This window comes from Cyprinodon tularosa, unplaced genomic scaffold (assembly GCF_016077235.1).
Source record: "Cyprinodon tularosa strain WSP-4 unplaced genomic scaffold, ASM1607723v1 ctg683, whole genome shotgun sequence".
NCBI lineage: Eukaryota > Metazoa > Chordata > Actinopteri > Cyprinodontiformes > Cyprinodontidae > Cyprinodon > Cyprinodon tularosa.
The window spans coordinates 329,165-349,444 of NW_024039433.1; the positions used below are offsets into that span (position 1 = coordinate 329,165).

The 20,280-nt window shown below is 38.9% G+C and overlaps 1 protein-coding gene across 6 annotated transcripts in view; it reads left to right on the forward strand.

Annotated features, from left to right (window-relative positions):
* ehmt1a (euchromatic histone-lysine N-methyltransferase 1a) overlaps nucleotides 1-20,280 on the forward strand; it is a 128,889-nt gene that overhangs the window by 42,441 nt on the left and 66,168 nt on the right. For 5 of the 6 annotated variants that reach the window (XM_038267751.1, XM_038267757.1, XM_038267758.1 and 2 more), the window contains 3 exons: nucleotides 16,205-16,306; nucleotides 17,890-17,994; nucleotides 18,502-18,656. In XM_038267751.1, the coding sequence (XP_038123679.1) occupies nucleotides 16,205-16,306; nucleotides 17,890-17,994; nucleotides 18,502-18,656 (362 nt within the window). The remainder of the gene's footprint in view (nucleotides 1-16,204; nucleotides 16,307-17,889; nucleotides 17,995-18,501; nucleotides 18,657-20,280) is intronic. The other variant, XM_038267756.1, reaches the window with a different exon arrangement.

A 20,280-nucleotide genomic window follows, 5' to 3' on the forward strand; every position in this document is an offset into this window, starting at 1 on the left:
TTCAAATTCAGTTTGTGTGTGTGCGGTTTTTCTTTACAGCAGAACATTTTGGCATACAAGTTCAGATTTTTGTGGTACAAATTCTCACATTGCATTCTCAAGTTTTCACATTAAATTCACAAGTTCGTTCATTTTGGCACATATTTACCTTCATAGTTCTGCAACCGTCGTTGGGCACCTCAAAAAAATCCTGACTACATGTCGGACAATCGCAAATCTGCGCAGACCTCAAGTGGAAATGTGCAGACAAAAAGCAGCTGTGATAGGTCCTTGGTATGCCTTTCCGGCTGTCTGTGTGGTCATCCTTCTCGATTCGGTGCCTGGGGCATGCCATTTTAAAAAACTTGTTATTTTAGTGTTTTTTCTTTTTTTCTTTGGATGTACGTCACTACAGAAACGTATTGCATTTACCAAAGAAAGAAAAATCTGACAGCTTATCTCATAATTACAAGATAAGTATCTCATAATAACGAGATCTTTTCTCATAATTACGAGATATTATCTCGTAATTACAAGTTCTTTTATCATAATTACGAGATATAGAAAAGTTTGAAGTCAGAGTGGGCTTCTTCGCTTAAAAAAATTGTAAGGACTTACTTTACAATGCTGACTAATTAAAATTAATTCAGTCCACATTAAGGAAAAACTCGGTATTTCCCAGTGTTGCATACCTAAAAGGAAATAAAAGCAGATTAAATCTTAAAACCTACTCATTGTTCACGTTTCATGTAGCGGAGATCAGCAATGACTGTCCTTCCAGATCTCCTAAATATGACATATTATCTCATAATTATGACATCTTATCTCGTTAATTATGAGACAAGATCTCATAATTATGAGAAAAAGATCTTGTAATTATGAGAAAAGATCCCGTAATTATGAGATAATATCTCGTATTTATGAGAAAAGATCTCGTAATTATGAGATACTGATCTCGTAATTATGAGATAAGCTGTCAGATATTTTTTCTTTGGTGAATGCAATACACTTCCTTACGTCACAACCATTCTGTGTCACCACAGTAACTGACAATTTGCTACATTTTGATGCAATTTAAATCAATAAATTCTTAATTTTGGTGTATTGCAAGTTTTTTTTTTTTTTTTTTTTTTTTTTTTTTACAAATGTAGCATTTGTCAGCATTGACTTTCATTTTGTAAGTTTTAAAAACTTACTAAAATGCGCATTCATCAAATATTGCTTGTAAAATATTTTTTCTGTTTATTGTGAGCATTTGTTTCTCCAAAATTAAAGGTAAAAATTAAGATGATTTTTTTTATTGTCCTTCAATAATAATTATAAATACATAATAAATAAATAAATAAAGTATTTTTATCTATTTTTCTTCATTTAGATTGAAATCTACTTTTACTCCCAATTCAAGTTTGTCAGATGGAGATATTGTTTTGGGTTTTAAGAAGCATTTGTGTTTAAAACTCAACTTTCGCAAGTTGGTAAATGTTTATTTTTCCCCAATGATGTTGATTTAGGTCCAGTTAAAATCATTTTCCAAAAAAAAAAGGTTCCACCACGACCATGTACCGTATTTTCACGACCATAAGGCGCACCGTACTAAAAGGCGCACTCTCAGTTATGTGTCCCATTTCTGTATTTAACACACACATAAGGCGCACCGGACTATAGGGCGCGTTTTTTATATACAGGTACATGTCCTCTACTACCTTTAAATACCTCTACTGCGTATCTAAAAATACAGCGGGCGCAAAACTGAGTATGACTGTGCTTTATTCATGTATTTATTACAAAGTATTAATCAAACCTAGGTGCTGGCCATGAGACAGACACATCGCAGATAACACAGGGCTGTGATCACTCCTAAATTAACTTAAAATCCTGAAACCTGCCGACGGAATTTGTTCGCTTTTATTACCGGTATCCTGGTGCCTGCAGCTAAAATTATTTAGATGAAAAACACCTGCCAGCAGCCGCGGTGAACCTGGAGGCTGCCCAGCCTAGAGGCTGCTGTTGAAGTGATTTCTGCTGTCGGTGCACCGCTGGTATGTGGGGGTCTGAGCGCCTCCGAGAGAAATAGATAATCTGGATGAACTGACTGCAATTATGAAGTTTTCAGGTGGACTTTCTCACTTAAAAACATATTAAAACTACTTTATTCCCACTGATCACAGCAAATATAGCTGCAAGATTTAGATTATTTAGATGAAAAAACACCTGCCAGCCACCGCGGTGAAGAGGAGGAGACCCGCCCAGAGGCTGCTGTTGAATTAAGTTTTCAGGTAGAAAAATAGAGCGGGAGCAAAGCTGAGTATGATTGTGCTTTATCAATGTATTTATTACAGAGTATTAATCAAACCCATCAAAGTCATCATCCTCTGTTTCTGAATTAAACAGCTGCGCCTTTTTCATTTAATATCATATGTCATCAGAGCGCTGTGTCTGTCTCGCTGTCAGCTCCCAGATCAGCTTCTCTGATTGGTTGATGCAGCGCGTCCAGCAGCAAAACTTCAATTTTTCCATCTCGAGCAGCAGCAGCGCGTTGGCGGTGCGTCAGATGCTTAAAGGCTGCGGGACCTTTTGCTGCACCTATACGCGCGTCAACCATTGACTTTGCATGTAAACTCGCTGCTTCTGCTGCACCTGCTGGGTCCGGTTCACACCGATGTCGAGCGGTTGAACAGCGAGCACAGCGTTAATTTGTTTCCCCATGTTTTTCACATCAGCTGTGAGATGGGCACGCATGGAGTCACATATTAACAGCGATGGTGATGAGTGGAAAAAAAAACACCTGGTCTCCTAACATTCAGCCACTCTTTCATCATCTCCTCAATGGGGTGGTCTCAAAAGTCGCAGTTACAACACACATAGAGCGCACCGCACATTTTGAGGGAAAAAAAGACGTTTAAGTGCGCCTTATAGTCGTGAAAATACGGTATATTCATCGTCAGTTCTGGGCAGTTTCCTACGTAGTTCTAACAATTGAGAGAAAAATGCTAAGGGGCCAGCAACTTCAAAGTAATAACTCAGGTTAAAGCAGGAAACTAAGCTGAACCAGGTTCAGCTTAGAAGAATGCGGGGGGGGGGGGGGGGGGGGGGGGGGGGGGGTTTGTTATAATTATATTGGTCACTTTTCTGTTCACTTTAGTTTATTCTTTGTCAGTATTTAATAACATAACTCAGGTCTCTTAAGTTATTTTTCTTTAAAACAATTCTGTTATGGTTAAAAAAGTTGGTTAAATAAAGATTTAATTGGAAGTCTGTGTTTGTGTTCTTTATTAAAATTAAATCATTTAGCAATATCATTAAAAAGTCCAGGCAGAGCTGCACATAAAATATGGTTTCAAATCTTTTCAATAATTATCGATATCGATCAATATGCATTTTTTTTATCGATAAGCTTTTTTTCTATATCGCCCAGCCCTACCTTAACAATTACAAGACTTTAATTTTCATATTTGAAAATATAAGCTTTAGAAATTATGACATTATTTGTGGATCATTTCCAAAGCTTATATTTTCAAATATGAAAATTAAAGTTTTGTAATTGTTAATACAGTGATTATGACATTATTTTGGGGGGGCTGCTCAGTGTCGCAGTGGGTAGCACTGCCTTGCAGTAAGAAGGTTGTGGGTTCGATTCCTGGCCCGGGGTCTTGCTGCATGGAGTTTGCATGTTCCCCCCGAGCTTTCGTGGGTTTTCTCCGGATTCCTCCCACAGTCAAAAAACTTGATTGTTAGGTTTATTGGCTTCTCTAAGTTCTTCTTAGGTGTGAGTGTGTCTGTGTGTGCGTGTGTGTGTGAATGGTTGTTTGTATGGGGTGTCCCCAGGGACATAAATCCGAATTAACTTCCACATGCACATATTAAATTAAACTCTTCCATTTATTATACTGAAAAACATGCATAAACACCAGTGAAAAGATCATACATCAATATTAATTCACATAAACCAGTGAAAACCTTTACCTTTTATATAACCCACTGAAAAGCTCTCATGAAAAGCGGTGAGAACTCTTCAAATAAACTGGTGAAAAGCTTTACCTCTCATACACACTACTAAAAAGCTTCCATACAAACTACTGAAAAGCTTTCATATACACTACTAAAAAGCTTTCATACATACTACCAGTATGTAGGAAATACCAGTATTAAACCAGTTTAAACCTGGGAACAATTGGCTTTTATTGGCAGTGGGAACAGCCGCCGCATGTCTACCCTGGTCAAATGACTCAGCAAGTGACCTGTATTAAAATCGCTTGACCTTCTAATTTACTTCAGTCATTGAAAGCAACATAAGGATGTGAACACATCGCGTCAGTCGCTTCTTATCTAACAAGCCGAAAAAACTGTTTACATTCGATCAATAAAGCACACTGACTATGCCCTGGCTTCCTTACATGTTGCTCTCCATTGTTTACTTTTCTGATTTCGCATTAGTGACATCATCAACACTAACCCTGCATGATGGTGTCACCAGACATGCAGCCGAAGGGGGCCGAGACCACGCAGATTCCCAGTGAGGGGTTAGACCCAGCTTTTTCTACCAGTGGGAAGCCAGCCAAATGCAGATTGTTAGCAGATCAACCCACATTTAAAAAACACGCTTTAACCCATTATTTTCAGTGAGAAAGAGGCTTACGTTTCACGATTGCTGTACACTAGAGGTAGCTCATGGAATTTGAGATGGCATAAACTCTGCCTTTAATTTAGAAAATAGCACTGGGTTAAGTTCCTGCAGATGTGCTATTTTACTAGCTGTATTGCTTCCTCTTGCTGCTGCTGTCCAAACGTACATTAAGCAAACTTCTTCCTCCAAGCCAATACCCTCCATCTTCGTGCAGTAGACGGACTAATAGTTTTTAGAGAACATACAAAAACATGTGCGATCTTAACCGATCATCTACAACATGCCCAGTAAACTCACATGAAGTTTTCTGATCTTAGTTGCTCAGAGTGCAGTTTGAGTGTTTTCTATCTTCTTAACACACTGCAGTATAATCTACTGCCAGGGCAAAATTTATATCTGTGAAGAACTAATTCTCAGATGCTTATATCGCAGGAGCTTTATAAAAGAAGACTTCAGCGGTTGTGAAATCATGATGTTTTCCACACAGGGGTTTACCGTGAACTCACTAATCTGTCTGCCTTAATTAGAAAATCATGTGTCACATTATAACTATAAGGTTTCCAAGAAGCTCACCCATATTTTTTTCTTTACCTTTTACTCAGCAAAAGGGTGTTCCTCTCCTGCTAGAGCTGAAGCTTATGTAGATATTGGCTGCATCTCAATTCGCAGGCTGTGTACTTCGGAGGACACATTTTGAGGCCGGTGACGTCACAACGCTGCGTGGAGGCTGTCCCATTTGGCAAAAATTCTGAGGACGCTTAAAATGCGTCCTCCTTTTCCCCGAATTCTGAGGATGCATTGCTACCGTCCTTAGTGGCCTCGCCTCCCACTTGATTTCCCGGAGTGCTTTGCGCGATTCTTTTTTTTTTTTTTTTTGTAGTAAAAGAAGAAGAAGAAAGACGGATTTTCTTCAAGTTACGGACAACGGAAAGCAGCAGCAGCGCCGGCCGGCAGTAGTGCGGAGAGCACTTTTAAATGTAAGTAGTTTGTTTTTGTTTTTTTTAAATGAACATCTATTAAAATACATAATGGTAACGGAGCCACTTGGTCAATTATAGACCTATATCCAATCTTCCTTTCTTATCCAAAATTCTTGAGAAAGTAGTTGCCAAACAAGTTTGCGATCACTTCCACCATAATGAACTTTTTGAAGAGTTTCAGTCTGGCTTTAGAGCTCATCATAGCACTGAAACAGCTCTGGTGAAAGTCACTAATGATATTCTCATGGCCTCAGATAATGGACTTGTATCTGTGCTCGTCCTGTTGGATCTTAGTGCTGCATTTGATACAGTTGACCATAATATTCTTTTAGAAAGACTTGAATATTTTGTTGGAATTAAAGGAACAGCACTAGACTGGTTTAAATCTTATCTATCTGATCGAATTCAGTTTGTTCATGTTAATGATAGATCTTCAACACGCTCAAAGGTTACCTGTGGAGTACCACAGGGATCAGTGCTAGGACCAATTCTCTTTACTTTATACATGCTCCCAATTGGTAGAATTATTAGACAGCATGGGATTAATTTCCACTGTTATGCTGATGATACCCAGCTATATCTGTCTATAAATCCAGATGAAGCTAACCCATTACATAGATTACAGGCATGTCTTGAAGACATAAAAACCTGGATGACTCTTAATTTTCTGCTTCTGAATGCAGACAAAACAGAAGTTATAGTCTTTGGACCAGAGTCTCTGAAAAAGAAACTGATTAGCCAGTCACTTCATTTGGATGGGATTAAACTGATTTCAGATAATAAAGTAAAAAATCTTGGTGTTATTTTTGATCAGGACCTGTCATTTAAATCCCATATCAAAGAGGTTTCTAGAATTTCCTTCTTTCATCTGAGGAACATTGCAAAAATTAGAAATATCCTGTCCAGGGGTGATGCTGAGAAACTAGTCCATGCATTTGTTACTTCAAGGCTGGACTATTGTAATTCTTTACTATCAGGAAGTCCACAAACTGTAGTTAAAAGCCTTCAGCTGATCCAAAATGCTGCAGCCAGAGTTCTAATGAAAATGAAAAAGAGAGATCATATCTCTCCTATCCTGGCTTCTCTTCATTGGCTTCCTGTTAAATCAAGAATAGAATTTAAAATCCTCCTTCTCACATATAAAGCCTTAAATGGCCAAGCTCCATCTTATATCAGAGATCTGATTGTTCCTTATGTTCCTAACAGAGCACTTCGCTCTCAATCTGCAGGTTTACTAGTGGTTCCTAGAATTTCTAAAAGTAGAATGGGAGGCAGATCTTTTAGTTATCAGGCTCCTCTCCTGTGGAACCAACTACCAGTTTTAGTCCGTGAGGCAGACACCCTGTCTACTTTTAAGGCTAGGCTTAAAACTTTCATTTTTGATAAAGCTTATAGTTAGGGTGGCTCAGGTTATCCTGAGCTATCTCTATAGTTATGCTGCTATAGGCTTAGACTTTTGGAGGACATAGGGACCCCCATTTCATCATTCTGCTTCATTCTCTCTCTGTTCTCCTATTCTGCAGAATCTGTTAGTTCAATCTCTAACCTTCTGCTCTCTCTGCTTTTCCTCAGAGTAGCTTTGCCTCGTCTGTTCCTGTTTGGCTGTGACGTCATCCTGGAAAAAAAACATCAGCTGTGCTGCTTCTATCAACACCCTTGTTAATAGATGTTGGAGATCGGCCTGTTTTCCAGTGTGGTCCTGTTTCTCTGACCGTGACTGAGTGGATGTGCTCTCTTCGTCCTCTGGCATGGGGGCTGCCTTGGAGCTCGTCTGCCTGGCTGTGTGTTTCCTGGACGGGGCCGCCTTTTACAGCTGCTTTTTGTATCTCTGCTTCTGTCTCCTTTAACCCCAGTCGGCCTCGGCAGATGGCCGCTCACACTGAGCCTGGTTTTGCTGGAGGTTTCTTCCTGTTAAAAGGGAGTTTTTCCTCTCCACTGTCGCTACAAGCATGCTTAGTGTGGGGGATTGTATTTGAGTCAATGAGTCAATGCAATCAACTGGTTTTCCTTAGATAGAAAACTTTGTATCAATTTGACTGTATGATCTGGTTGAACTGTAAAGTGCCTTGAGATGACATGTGTTGTGAATTTGGCGCTATATAAATAAACTGAATTGAATTGAATTGAATTGAGCCACGAGAATGTGTAGGACCAACTAAAGCTAAAGCTTAGAGCTAACACACTAATCGGATCTATTATTCTCAAACAGTTTATTACAAAGGATTAGAACTGTTAAAGCTTAATGCAGCTGAAGAAATAACATTAGTCCAGCTGTACTGGGCTGTCAATACTGCAAACGTTTTGTTTTAATACTCAATAATGTATAGTTAATTTACAGTACAGTATAATAAGGTTTAAAGTATAATTCACTCGAAAAACAATACCGGCGTAATTATACAGAACAGTCATTTTGCCTGTTGAAATAACAGAAATATGCTTTACATGTCATTTTGTTCCAGGGAGCAGACAGAGGAGTGGATAAAATGACCACTTAATCATCAGGGCCAAAAATACTGCCGCAGTCGGATGGAGGGAAGAGTTGAGGCAGAATTCCATCTACATGTTGCATTTCTATGTAAAATATAATCTTTTAATCACAACAAATTATGCCCAGATGACACTTTTTTGTAAATCTCATATTTGTGATAGAAGTGATACTTGTGTGGGACAACGTAAAAAAAAAAATACAATATATATATATATATATATATATATATATATATATATATATATATATATATATATATATATATATATATAATATACATATACAGGACTGTCTCAGAAAATTAGAATATTGTGATAAAGTTCTTTATTTTCTGTAATGCAATTAAAAATCATGAAATGTCATACATTCTGGATTCATTTCAAATTGTGTGTGCACTGACACACACACACACACGCTGGAAGCTTAAAAATGCCACGACATTCTGTATCTGTTAAATAGGACTATATATTAGTATAAACGAAACTACTTTAGAAGCCGGCATGTGTCTGTCTGTCTGTGTGTCTTTATGTTCTTTGTCTGTCTGTCTGTTCTATGTTGTTTGTTCAACGTCAACATGTCTGTCTGGGGTATAAAATATTAGTTCTATTATGTTTCAGTATAAACAGATCAATAGGATAATTAAACGGCAGATAATTAGGTTACAGTTATGTTAAAACATAGATTAATATGGCAATAAACATAAAATCCCATGAAGAACTGGATTCTCTCTATGCATCCACGTCTGGACATATGATAAGAAAGGTATGCAGGAAACCTGTTGCTGAAAAAGTCGAATTTTAATCGCCTGATACAGTTTAAATGTGTGTCCAGCTTCCAAACAGCTTAAGTGATCTGCTTTATATCAGTCATTAAAATAGGAGCAAGGGATTTAACTCACCGTCTCCTGATGACTTTCTTCAGTGATTCTAAAGTTGGTCCCGGTTCTTTTCTCAGCCAGGCCAATGCACCAAATGTGGTGGCTTTCAATGGTAGAATGTCAAAAATCAGGACACCTTCAGTCGATCATCTGATTGCCCCAGGACGGGAGAAGAAGCATTTATTTTATAGATCAAATTGACATGCTGTCCTCAGTACACGTAACACAGCGCTGAACATTTCAACAGAACACATCTGGCCTTTCTCAACTCTCATTCAAATCTGGGCGTTTATATAGTTTCAACATTGCACTGTGTGGATGTATGTGCACGACTGGACGCTCTGAAGAATTTCCTGGAAGTTCTTGGCCTGTGACCGGATTGCGTGCGAGTGGGCCTTAAAGACCCTGTTTTTCAAGACTTGTACTTGACTTCCAGCCTGTGAACACACTGTTACTGCCAAGATGTGTACGTGGCTTCCAGCCTGCTTGCTCTGTGTTATCAATTATTGTGAGCTTAAGGTCACGATGACCTAAGGCAACACAATTTGCTTCTACAAAATCAACTGAAATATCGCAAGCCTTTTATTGTTTTAATATCGCTGATTATGGCGTACAGCTGAAGAAACCCAAATATCCTATCTCAAAATATTAGAATATCGTGAAAAAGTATACTAGTAGGCTATTCAACTAATCACTTGAATCGTCCAATTAACTCGAAACTCCTGCAAGGGTTTCCTGAGCCTTGAAAAACACTCAGCTTGGTTCAGTAAACTAAATCACAAGTATGGGGAAGACTGCTGATCTGACTACTGTCCAGAAGACCATCATTGACACCCTCCATCAGGAGGGTAAGACATAAAAAGAAATTTCTCAAAGAGCAGGCTGTTCACAGAGTGCAGTTTCAAAGCACATTCACAAAAAGTGTGTTGGAAGGGGGAAATGTGGCAGGAAACGCTGCACAACCAAGAGAGGTGACCGCAGCCTTACCAGCATTGTGAAGAAGAGCCGCTTCCAGAATTTGGGGGAGCTTCAAAGACAGTGGACTGAAGCTGGAGTCCAGGTATCAAAAGCCACTGTTCACAGACGTGTCCGGGAAATGGGCTACAATAGCCGTATTCCCATGGTCAAGCCACTTCTGAACTCAAGACAACGGAAGAAGCGTCTGACTTGGGCAATGGAAAAGAAGCACTGGACAGTTGCAGAGTGGTCCAAAGTCCTCTTTTCAGACCAAAGCAAGTTTTGTATGTCATTTGGTAGTCAAGGCGCCAGAGTCTGGAGAAAGGCTGGAGAGGCGCAAAATCCAAGTTGCTTGAAATCCAGTGTGAAGTTCCCACAGTCAGCGATGGTTTGGGGAGCCATGTCAGCTGCTGGTGTTGGTCCATTGTATTTCATCAAGTCCAGAGTAAATGCAGCTGTGTACCAAGAGATTTTAGAGCACTACATGCTTCCATCTGCTGAAAAGCTCTATGGAGATGATGATTTCATTTTCCAGCATGATCTGGCACCTGCCCACAGTGCCAAAACCACCAGTAACTGGTGTACTGACCATGGCATTACTGTCCTTGATTGGCCTGCCAATTCCCCTGATCTGAACCCCATAGAGAATTTGTGGAGTATTGTGAAGAAGAAGCTGAAAGACACCAGACCCAACAATGCAAATGAGCTAAAGGCCGCCGTTGAAGCATCCTGGGCATCCATAACACCTCAGCAATGCCACAGGCTGATTGCCTCCATGCCACGCCGCATTGATGCAGTAATCTGTGCAAAAGGATTCCCAACCAAGTAGTGAGTGCATTAATGGACATTTTCAAATGTTTGATTTTGTTTTGATTTTATAATTTTCTTTTTTTACTTGGTCTGAGGAAATATTCTAATATTTTGAGATAGGATATTTGGGTTTCTTCAGCTGTACGCCATAATCAGTGATATTAAAACAATAAAAGGCTTGCGATATTTCAGTTGATTTGTAATGAATCCAGAATGTATGACATTTCATGATTTTTAATTGCATTACAGAAAATAAAGAACTTTATCACAATATTCTAATTTTCTGAGACAGTCCTGTATATATATATATATATATATATATATATATATATATATATATATATATATATATATATATGTTTATGTATATATATGTGTGTGTGTGTGGGGAAATTACATCTTACATTTATTATATTCATGTTAATTTACACTTTGAGTAAGTTTAAAAAAGTAATCTCCAGGTTACCATTCCAAAGTCTTTTTCTGTAGAATTTCATTAATCCATCAAAATCATGAAACACTCCTTTTTTCTAGCTTTAAAGAAACACTACAGAAAATTGCATCTGTTGATACAGATAGTTTTCCTCTACTTTAGGAATGCAAAGATCCAGGGACAGGGCAGGGGGTCAGTGGGAAGCCTACTGCTGCCACCTGGCCCTGGTTTGTCCTCATGGATGAGGTATTAGGACAGAGACCCTCTGTTGCCCCACCTGTCCTAATTGCCTCCATCCCTGAGGACACACCAGGGCCAGGTGCTGCAGAGGCTGAGCAGCATTAGGGTGAAGATAAGGAAGAGAATGAGAGAGGAGAAAAGGAGGAAGAGAAGAAGGAGTGACGAGTTGGTGGATTTAATCAGGGAGGATATCAGATGGCAGAGGGAGGAGGAAAAGGATGGACAGATTATTTCATTTATTTGAGAGGATGGTGGACAGACATATTTTTTTTTGTGGTGTTTTTTTTTAACAAGTTGAGGTTCTGTGTTGCTGTTATTGTTAAATTATTAAATTGTTTATAAAAGTTATTGTTGTCGGTGTGTACTTAAAGTCTTTTAACCTTTTTACATTATCTGTTTCATCACTTCTTTACAATTTAAGTAAACTTAGAACAACTTCTCAGTGACATCAGTTTATTTTTAGAGAAGCAAGTATTTACAATAAACTATTAAAACATTTTTAAATATTGACATTAGATTTTAAAATTAACTACTACAACTATTTACAGAAGATATTAAATAAATATTACTAGAGAACACATATATACAATCTTGACTGAGCAGGAGTCCCTGGTGGTGCTGCTGGACTTGATGGGATGCCACAGAGATGACCTTGGAGTCTTCTGACTGTGAGTGGGACATCATCTGGAGGGTGGGGGTGCCTCTCTCCACTGTTCACCACATCGTTCATCAGGGTTTGCAGGGCTGACCCAATCAACGGCTGCCATGTTACTAAAAGACACAGAAAAGAATGACTTTACTAAAACTGTTTTCATAACCCTTAAATAAGAACAGCTAAAATGTGATTCTACTTGCCATCTAAATGTAACTGGTCGGGTAGACCCTCCTCCAGGGCAGACACCTGGTCCCTACATGGAGCACCATTGACTGCCTCCAACACCTCCCCTCCTCATCCTCTGGCATGTTGTCCTCTGGGGCCGTGATGTCACCTGCTCCCATGCAGATGTTGTGCAGGACAGCACGTGCTGTTATGACCTGTAAAAAAAAAAACAAATAGAAAAATATTTATTTTTATTCAGTCATCTATCTTTTTTTCATTATCTTTATTACATGATTTATTAGAAATTAAATTTTACTTCATCTAGATCCACTATTTAACTTATTTTTTCGTTTTGATTTTTTCCTGCATTATGTTTATATATACACTATATTGCCAAAAGTATTTGCTCACCCATCCAAATTATTGGAATCAGGTGTTCCAATCACTTCCATGGCCACAGGTGTATAAATTCAAGCACCTAGGCATGCAGACTGTTTTTACAAACATTTGTGAAAGAATGGGTCGCTCTCAGGAGCTCAGTGAATTCCAGCGTGGAACTGTGATAGGATGCCACCTGTGCAACAAATCCAGTCGTGAAATTTCCTCGCTCCTAAATATTCCACAGTCAACTGTCAGCTGTATTATAAGAAAATGGAAGTGTTTGGGAACGACAGCAACTCAGCCACGAAGAGGTAGGCCACGTAAACTGACGGAGCGGGGTCAGCGGATGCTGACGCGCATAGTGCGAAGAGGTCGCCAACTTTCTGCAGAGTCAATCACTACAGACCTCCAAACTTCATGTGGCCTTCAGATTAGCTCAAGAACAGTGCGCAGAGAGCTTCATGGAATGGGTTTCCATGGTCGAGCAGCTGCATCCAAGCCATACATCACCAAGTGCAATGCAAAGCGTCGGATGCGGTGGTGTAAAGCACGCCGCCACTGGACTCTAGAGCAGTGGAGACGCTTTCTCTGGAGTGACGAATCGCGCTTCTCCATCTGGCAATCTGATAGACGGGTCTGGGTTTGGCGGTTGCCAGGAGAACGGTACTTGTCTGACTGCATTGTGCCAAGTGTAAAGTTTGGTGGAGGGGGGATTATGGTGTGAGGTTGTTTTTCAGGAGCTGGGCTTGGCCCCTTAGTTCCAGTGAAAGGAACTCTGAATGCTTCAGCATACCAAGACATTTTGGACAATTCCATGCTCCCAACTTTGTGGGAACAGTTTGGAGCTGGCCCCTTCCTCTTCCAACATGACTGTGCACCAGTGCACAAAGCAAGGTCCATAAAGACATGGATGACAGAGTCTGGTGTGGATGAACTTGACTGGCCTGCACAGAGTCCTGACCTCAACCCGATAGAACACCTTTGGGATGAATTAGAGCGGAGACTGAGAGCCAGGCCTTCTCGTCCAACATCAGTGTGCGACCTCACAAATGCGCTTCTGGAAGAATGGTCAAAAATTCCCATAAACACACTCCTAAACCTTGTGGACAGCCTTCCCAGAAGAGTTGAAGCTGTTCTAGCTGCAAAGGGTGGACCGACGTCATATTGAACCCTATGGATTAGGAACGGGATGTCACTTAAGCTCATATGTGAGTCAAGGCAGGTGAGCAAATACTTTTGGCAATATAGTGTATATATATATATATACACTCACCGGCCACTTTATTAGGTACACCTGTCCAACTGCTCGTTAACACTTAATTTCTAAGCAGCCAATCACATGGCGGCAACTCAGTGCATTTAGGCATGTAGACATGGTCAAGACAATCTCCTGCAGTTCAAACCGAGCATCAGTATGGGGAAGAAAGGTGATTTGAGTGACTTTGAACGTGGCATGATTGTTGGTGCCAGAAGGGCTGGTCTGAGTATTTCAGAAACTGCTGATCTACTGGGATTTTCACGCACAACCATCTCTAGGGTTTACAGAGAATGGTCCGAAAAAGAAAAAAACATCCAGTGAGCGGCAGTTCTGTGGGCGGAAATGTCTTGTTGATGCCAGAGGTCAGAGGAGAATGGCCAGACTGGTTCGAGCTGATAGAAGGGCAACAGTGACTCAAATAACCACCCGTTACAACCAAGGTGGGCAGAAGAGCATCTCTGAACGCACAGTACGTCGAACTTTGAGGCAGATGGGCTACAGCAGCAGAAGACCACACCGGGTGCCACTCCTTTCAGCTAAGAACAGGAAACTGAGGCTACGATTTGCACAAGCTCATCGAAATTGGACAATAGAAGATTGGAAAAACGTTGCCTGGTCTGATGAGTCTCGATTTCTGCTGCGACATTCGGATGATAGGGTCAGAATTTGGCGTCTACAACATGAAAGCATAGATCCATCCTGCCTTGTATCAACGGTTCAGGCTGGTGGTGGTGGTGTCATGGTGTGGGGAATATTTTCTTGGCGCTCTTTGGGCCCCTTGGTACCAATTGAGCATCGTTGCAACGCCACAGCCTACCTGAGTATTGTTGCTGACCATGTCCATCCCTTTATGGCACAATGTACCCAACTTCTGATGGCTACTTTCAGCAGGATAATGCGCCATGTCATAAAGCTGGAATCATCTCAGCCTGGTTTCTTGAACATGACAATGAGTTCACTGTACTCAAATGGCCTCCACAGTCACCAGATCTCAATCCAATAGAGCATCTTTGGGATGTGGTGGAACAGGAGATTCGCATCATGGATGTGCAGCCGACAAATCTGCGGCAACTGTGTGATGCCATCATGTCAATATGGACCAAACTCCCTGAGGAATGCTTCCAGCACCTTGTTGAATCTATGCCACGAAGAATTGAGGCAGTTCTGAAGGCAAAAGGGGGTCCAACCCGTTACTAGCATGGGGTACCTAATAAAGTGGCCGGTGAGTGTATGTGTATATATATATATATATATATATATATATATATATATATATATATATATAATTGCAAATAAAATCAGGCAGTAAGGGGGTAACAATTTAGACAAAAAAACGATTTATTTCTCAACAGTTTGGCTTCTCAACACAACATTAGTGATAGTGCAAGTAGTTATTTAAGTCAGTTATTTACAGGGTTTGTACACATTTAACTATTCAATTCAAATTACTAAAGTTACAAACAAATAAATTACAAACTTACAGATAAATATAAAATTTGATATTTAAACATATTCATCAATCTGCTGACAAGCGTTTATTTAATAACTGGTATATTCTGATCATTAGCAGGCCCCTGTGGGTTAGAATAATAGCAGGTAGATCTTACCTCTCCACTGTGCTCTGCCAGCCTGAGAAAAATCCGTCGCCGGTTTTGCTGCCGCCGAAGCCGTCAAAGCCGACTCTCCTCCTCCAATAACAAGTAAATTAAAAATAAAAAAAATTTCCATATCTATTTTTTTTTTTTTTTCTTTCTTTCCTTATTTCTCGAGCTGTCGGATTTTGTTTGGCGCTGTTTTTGGGGTAAACGTGATGACGTTGTGTCTCAACCAGGAAGTGCTCCAAAGGCTAGACCGTCCCATTTACCAACGGCTGAGGATCCTCCGGAGCAGCCTACCAAGGCTGGGTCCTCCGGAGGCTAGGTAGGCTGGGTCCTCGGAAGTACGCAGCCTGCGAATTGAGACGCAGCTATTTTCTGAACACTGAGCTCTAATTAAATGATCCTCTTATGATCACTGAGGTGCCACAAGAACCCAAGTGAACAGAACCATCTTTCATGAGTCAAATTTCTTGCACTATCTGTATTAAAGCTGAACATTATCAATGTGTCTAATGTGTCACAATGTGTGGTGACCACTGCCGACATGTTAGATTAGCCTCACCATAGACTTTAACTACAGTGGGTTGTTTTTGTGCCTACAGCAACTTCTGCAATGGGATTGACTTAATTTAAAATGTTATTGATTTTGTTCTTCTATTCTTTTATTTATTTCCTTTGTTTAAATAAAGGTGAGTATCCTTTGGTCCAAGGTAGTATCCATTTAGTTTCTTTTCATTGTGAATCATAATATCATCCCAGGATATCATGGGTTTCACCTGTCTGCATCTGGCTGCCAAGATGGGACATTATGATGTTGCCAATCATCTGCTTATCAAGGCACCAAAATACATCAATTGTCAGGTAAATGTGTATCTCATCTTCCTCAAATAACTGCTGGGTTCACCTGAGATTTCACAGTATATCAACCCCCATTTTAGTAATAAAAATGGTAGTTGATATTTTTACTTATATTAAAGATAAGAAAATGATTACATAAATATCAGTGTATATGTATATGAATTTTTCAACCCAATTGAAATGGTGTTCTGGGTTTTTGCCAACATCGTCAGATATATAAAGAATATAAAAAGAAATAAATCAGGAAAAAGTGGGTGCATCAAAACTACAGAGTGCCTCATGACCCATGCTTCTTTTTTATTTTGCTAGCATGGACAGTGAGCTCAGGTGAACTTACATTTTTTTGGTTATTGTTTTCTTCCTTGTCACAACACCATAACCAACTATTTGCTTAATGAAATAAATAATAGAGTAAATGCTTCATTTTGGTGTTTTGCAAAGATTTTTGGCATCTGATAATCAACAATGTGGCCTCTTTCAAAATAATATCATATAAATGCAGATATTATCAAGAGAGTTTAGCTGTAGACCTGCACTGTCAGGACCCTTGGTTCCAGACGTGTACTGTAAGGTCCCCTGCACTTTCAGAACCGCAAGTTTATTTGAAGCTTTTCAAAGTAAAAGTGAAATGAAATAAAAGCTAGTATAGCGGAAATATTTCACGTTTCCTTGTTTATTTCCTGGGTCTTCTCAATAGAAATATTTGGTGTATTCATATGTTTAATGATTTATATATAATCTACCTCCAGTTCAACTGGATAAGGTTAAAAACGCAAGAAAATGTCGAATTAATAAACTTAACTCTTATAAAGACATCTTTGTGTTTGAAAGTATTATATATTCTTTATTCTTTTAGTTTTGTCTGTGCTATGGTCTTACCTTTTGTTGTTGGACAAAACAGATTTACCAATGGAGTGTGTGATTTCAAATTAACTTAGCTTTGTGTTCTCTCAGTGCATTATTAACAGAAGATACAAAAAAAAAACTTGTTTCAGTAGTCGATTTCATATTCTTGGAACTGTTTTTTTGTTGTGGAAACAGCAAATTTATCTGAATGATGTGCAGTGGTTAGAGTCACATTAAAACATGCAGCTGTAAGAGGCAGATAATGTGGTACTGGGTAAAAGAAAATCATCCAAAATACATAAGATACACATGGTTTCTTGGTCTTTAAGTGGGGAAAAGTACGGAAAAAGGCACATTTAAGTGAGCACTCACGTCGCCAAAAAAAAAAAAAAAGCATAGCTACTCACTATTCCTGAAGGTTTTAATTAAAACGTCTGTAATAAACTTCTTGTTCTTACAGTGCAGGAGACTGCATTGTGCAGATCTGCAATGAAGCGTCCCAACAGGGCTGGTCTGCAGCCAGACCCCTTTCGATATTGTGGTTATCTTCCAACTCTATAATATGTCAGAACCATCTGTGTCACTTAAGAAGCATTTGTCTATAAAACAGTAAACTTTCTCAACTTGATGCATTTTTTTATAACTACCTCCATTTAAGTAATGAAATTTTACATTTCCGTTATTAAAAAAACCCATATGTGAAGAATCTTGACATGATTTGCAACCTGTTGTCTGTTCAGGATAATGGAGGGTGGACTCCCATCACCTGGGCCATTGAATACAAGCATAAAGAGCTGGTTCATCTATTTCTGAAAAAAAGGGCTGATGTTAACATCAGAGACAAGGTATGTTTTGACAACACGCTGCTCTGCCTTTATAGAGCCATCTCAAACTGACCTTTTGGGTTTATAAGTATCAGTCACTGAACATACTGTGGATGCACAGGTGTTCCAGAGTAAATTACATTTTAATAAAGCTCTGTGTTGTGCAAAATGCCGACGGGTCACAAAAATGCTTAATCTGATTAATCTGTGCCTGCGGTCAGCTTATTTTACTCCCACTACAGAATAATATGTTTAAAACCTAAATTATATCTTGAAGAATAAGTTACCATTGGACCTATTCGACTTGGATGAACCACTTGGTTACATTTGGTACTTAGTTTTTCAAAGGTGCAACTGAAAGAAGAGTATTGAAAAACATTGAAAAAAAATTAAATATAAATCTCCCAACTCTGAGAGTCTCACTGTGGTTTATGAGCATCTTAATACACCCATAAACCACAAGGAGTGTTAGCACTTTTTGCACTTTTTTATGAACCTGTGTTGTCTCCTACTCTGGGCTTTGTTTAGGAAGAAAATGTCGGTCTGCACTGGGCGGCGTTGTCAGGCTGTGATGGCATCGCCCAGGCCCTGCTGGAAACTGGATGCGACCTGAACGCTGTCAGCGTTCATGGTGACACACCGCTTCATATTGCTGCAAGAGCGAACCACCTAAAGTGTGTAATGTAAGTTTGACATTCAAAGATCTGCTGGATTCCTGCAAATATTTATCCTGCTCAAATTAGACCGAAACCAGTACAGAGTGTTTCTGAATCCAAAAAGTTCTTGATAGGTGAAAGGAGAAGCCTTTGGGGTGAATAATAAACCATTTCAAGAAGCAAGACAAGCCCAGCTCCTAGTTCTATTTAAGCTCTTATGATTGTCTTGCCAAGAATAAAATCATGTTTTCATAATCAGGTGCAAGCTTCTTATGAGTATTAATAGGGCTGGGCAAATAATTGCATTTGTGGTTTTTAGTAAAATGCTTGAAATGGGTTTGTCATCATACAGAAAGATAGATAGAGCTGTAGCTAGCTTGCAGATCCATGCATGTAAATAGAAGTAAAAACTTTTTTGCACAAAAGTTAAAGTCCTTCATATTATATTTATTTTTTGCTTACAGTGGCCCCAAGGACAGGGTTAAAACTGGAGCCGCACCAGATATTTAGAAAATGTAGTAAATTGGCAACAAAAACTATCCCTATAGAAGTAGGAAAAAAAAATACATTGAATTAGAATAGGAATGACAGCAAAAATTTGGTTGAAATTGTATTAAGTACACATAAAATGAAGACAGACATGGGTGTTACCTTGGATCAGAACCAGTACTTAGCCTTGCTTTTTGGTACAAACTATGTAGTTTCTTATCCAACCTCAGGCACAGTTGATGGCACTGGATAGAGATAGTGTGGAGCAGTGTTTACCAAACTTTTTTGTGTTGTGTACCTCTTTGCAAATTTTATTTTGCCATGAGTACACCTCTCAGTCAAAAGTATTGATGATTGTCCAAAAGTGGAACATACATGATTGATTTTAATTTAAGCATTTAATTCTTAGGCATTTTGTGCTTTCATCTCAGATAAAAAAAAAAAAAAAAAATATTGATGCGTTGCCTGGAAGTTAGTAAGGAATAAATACAACATAAAATTATATTATGAACGTGTATTTATCAAACTTGAGCTCCTCTGAGTAATTCCATTATAATCACAATTTAAACTTGATGAATTGGAAAAAAAATACAGAAAAACAATTGTAGTCAGACTGAATTTAAATAGTTTTACTTTGTTTTCATCAAGACACCTGAGTTGCTTTGATGAGCTCTGATAGCTCAGCAAGAAAAACAGCTGATACCAGGCTCTTCTCTACATCCAGTCTGTTCCTCCGCTTGGATTGTATGTGTCACAGCTGAAGGTGAACTTAAACATATAAGAAAAGCTTTTAAAAATGTTCAATTTGGTCCTCACAAAGCAAAACAGATCCCAGACCTAATTTACTTTACTAGCTAAAATATGTTTATTAACAGAATAATTCAGCACCAAGTCAAACATATTACAGTTCAAAACTAAAACTAGTGAGACTCAAGTAAACTAAACTACTATGTACAAAGAGGAATGGGAACATGGTTGAATATCATATAACAGTTTAAGATGAATTTTGTGTTTGAAAACCAAAGTTTATCTGGAAGAATTTGGGATATGATCAAATTAGCTTTTCACTAATGTAGAGAAATTGAAATGTTTTCAGATCAATTCACAATGCAAATCCACGAATTGAATAAAACATTATTTGGCCAAATTATATTCATATATT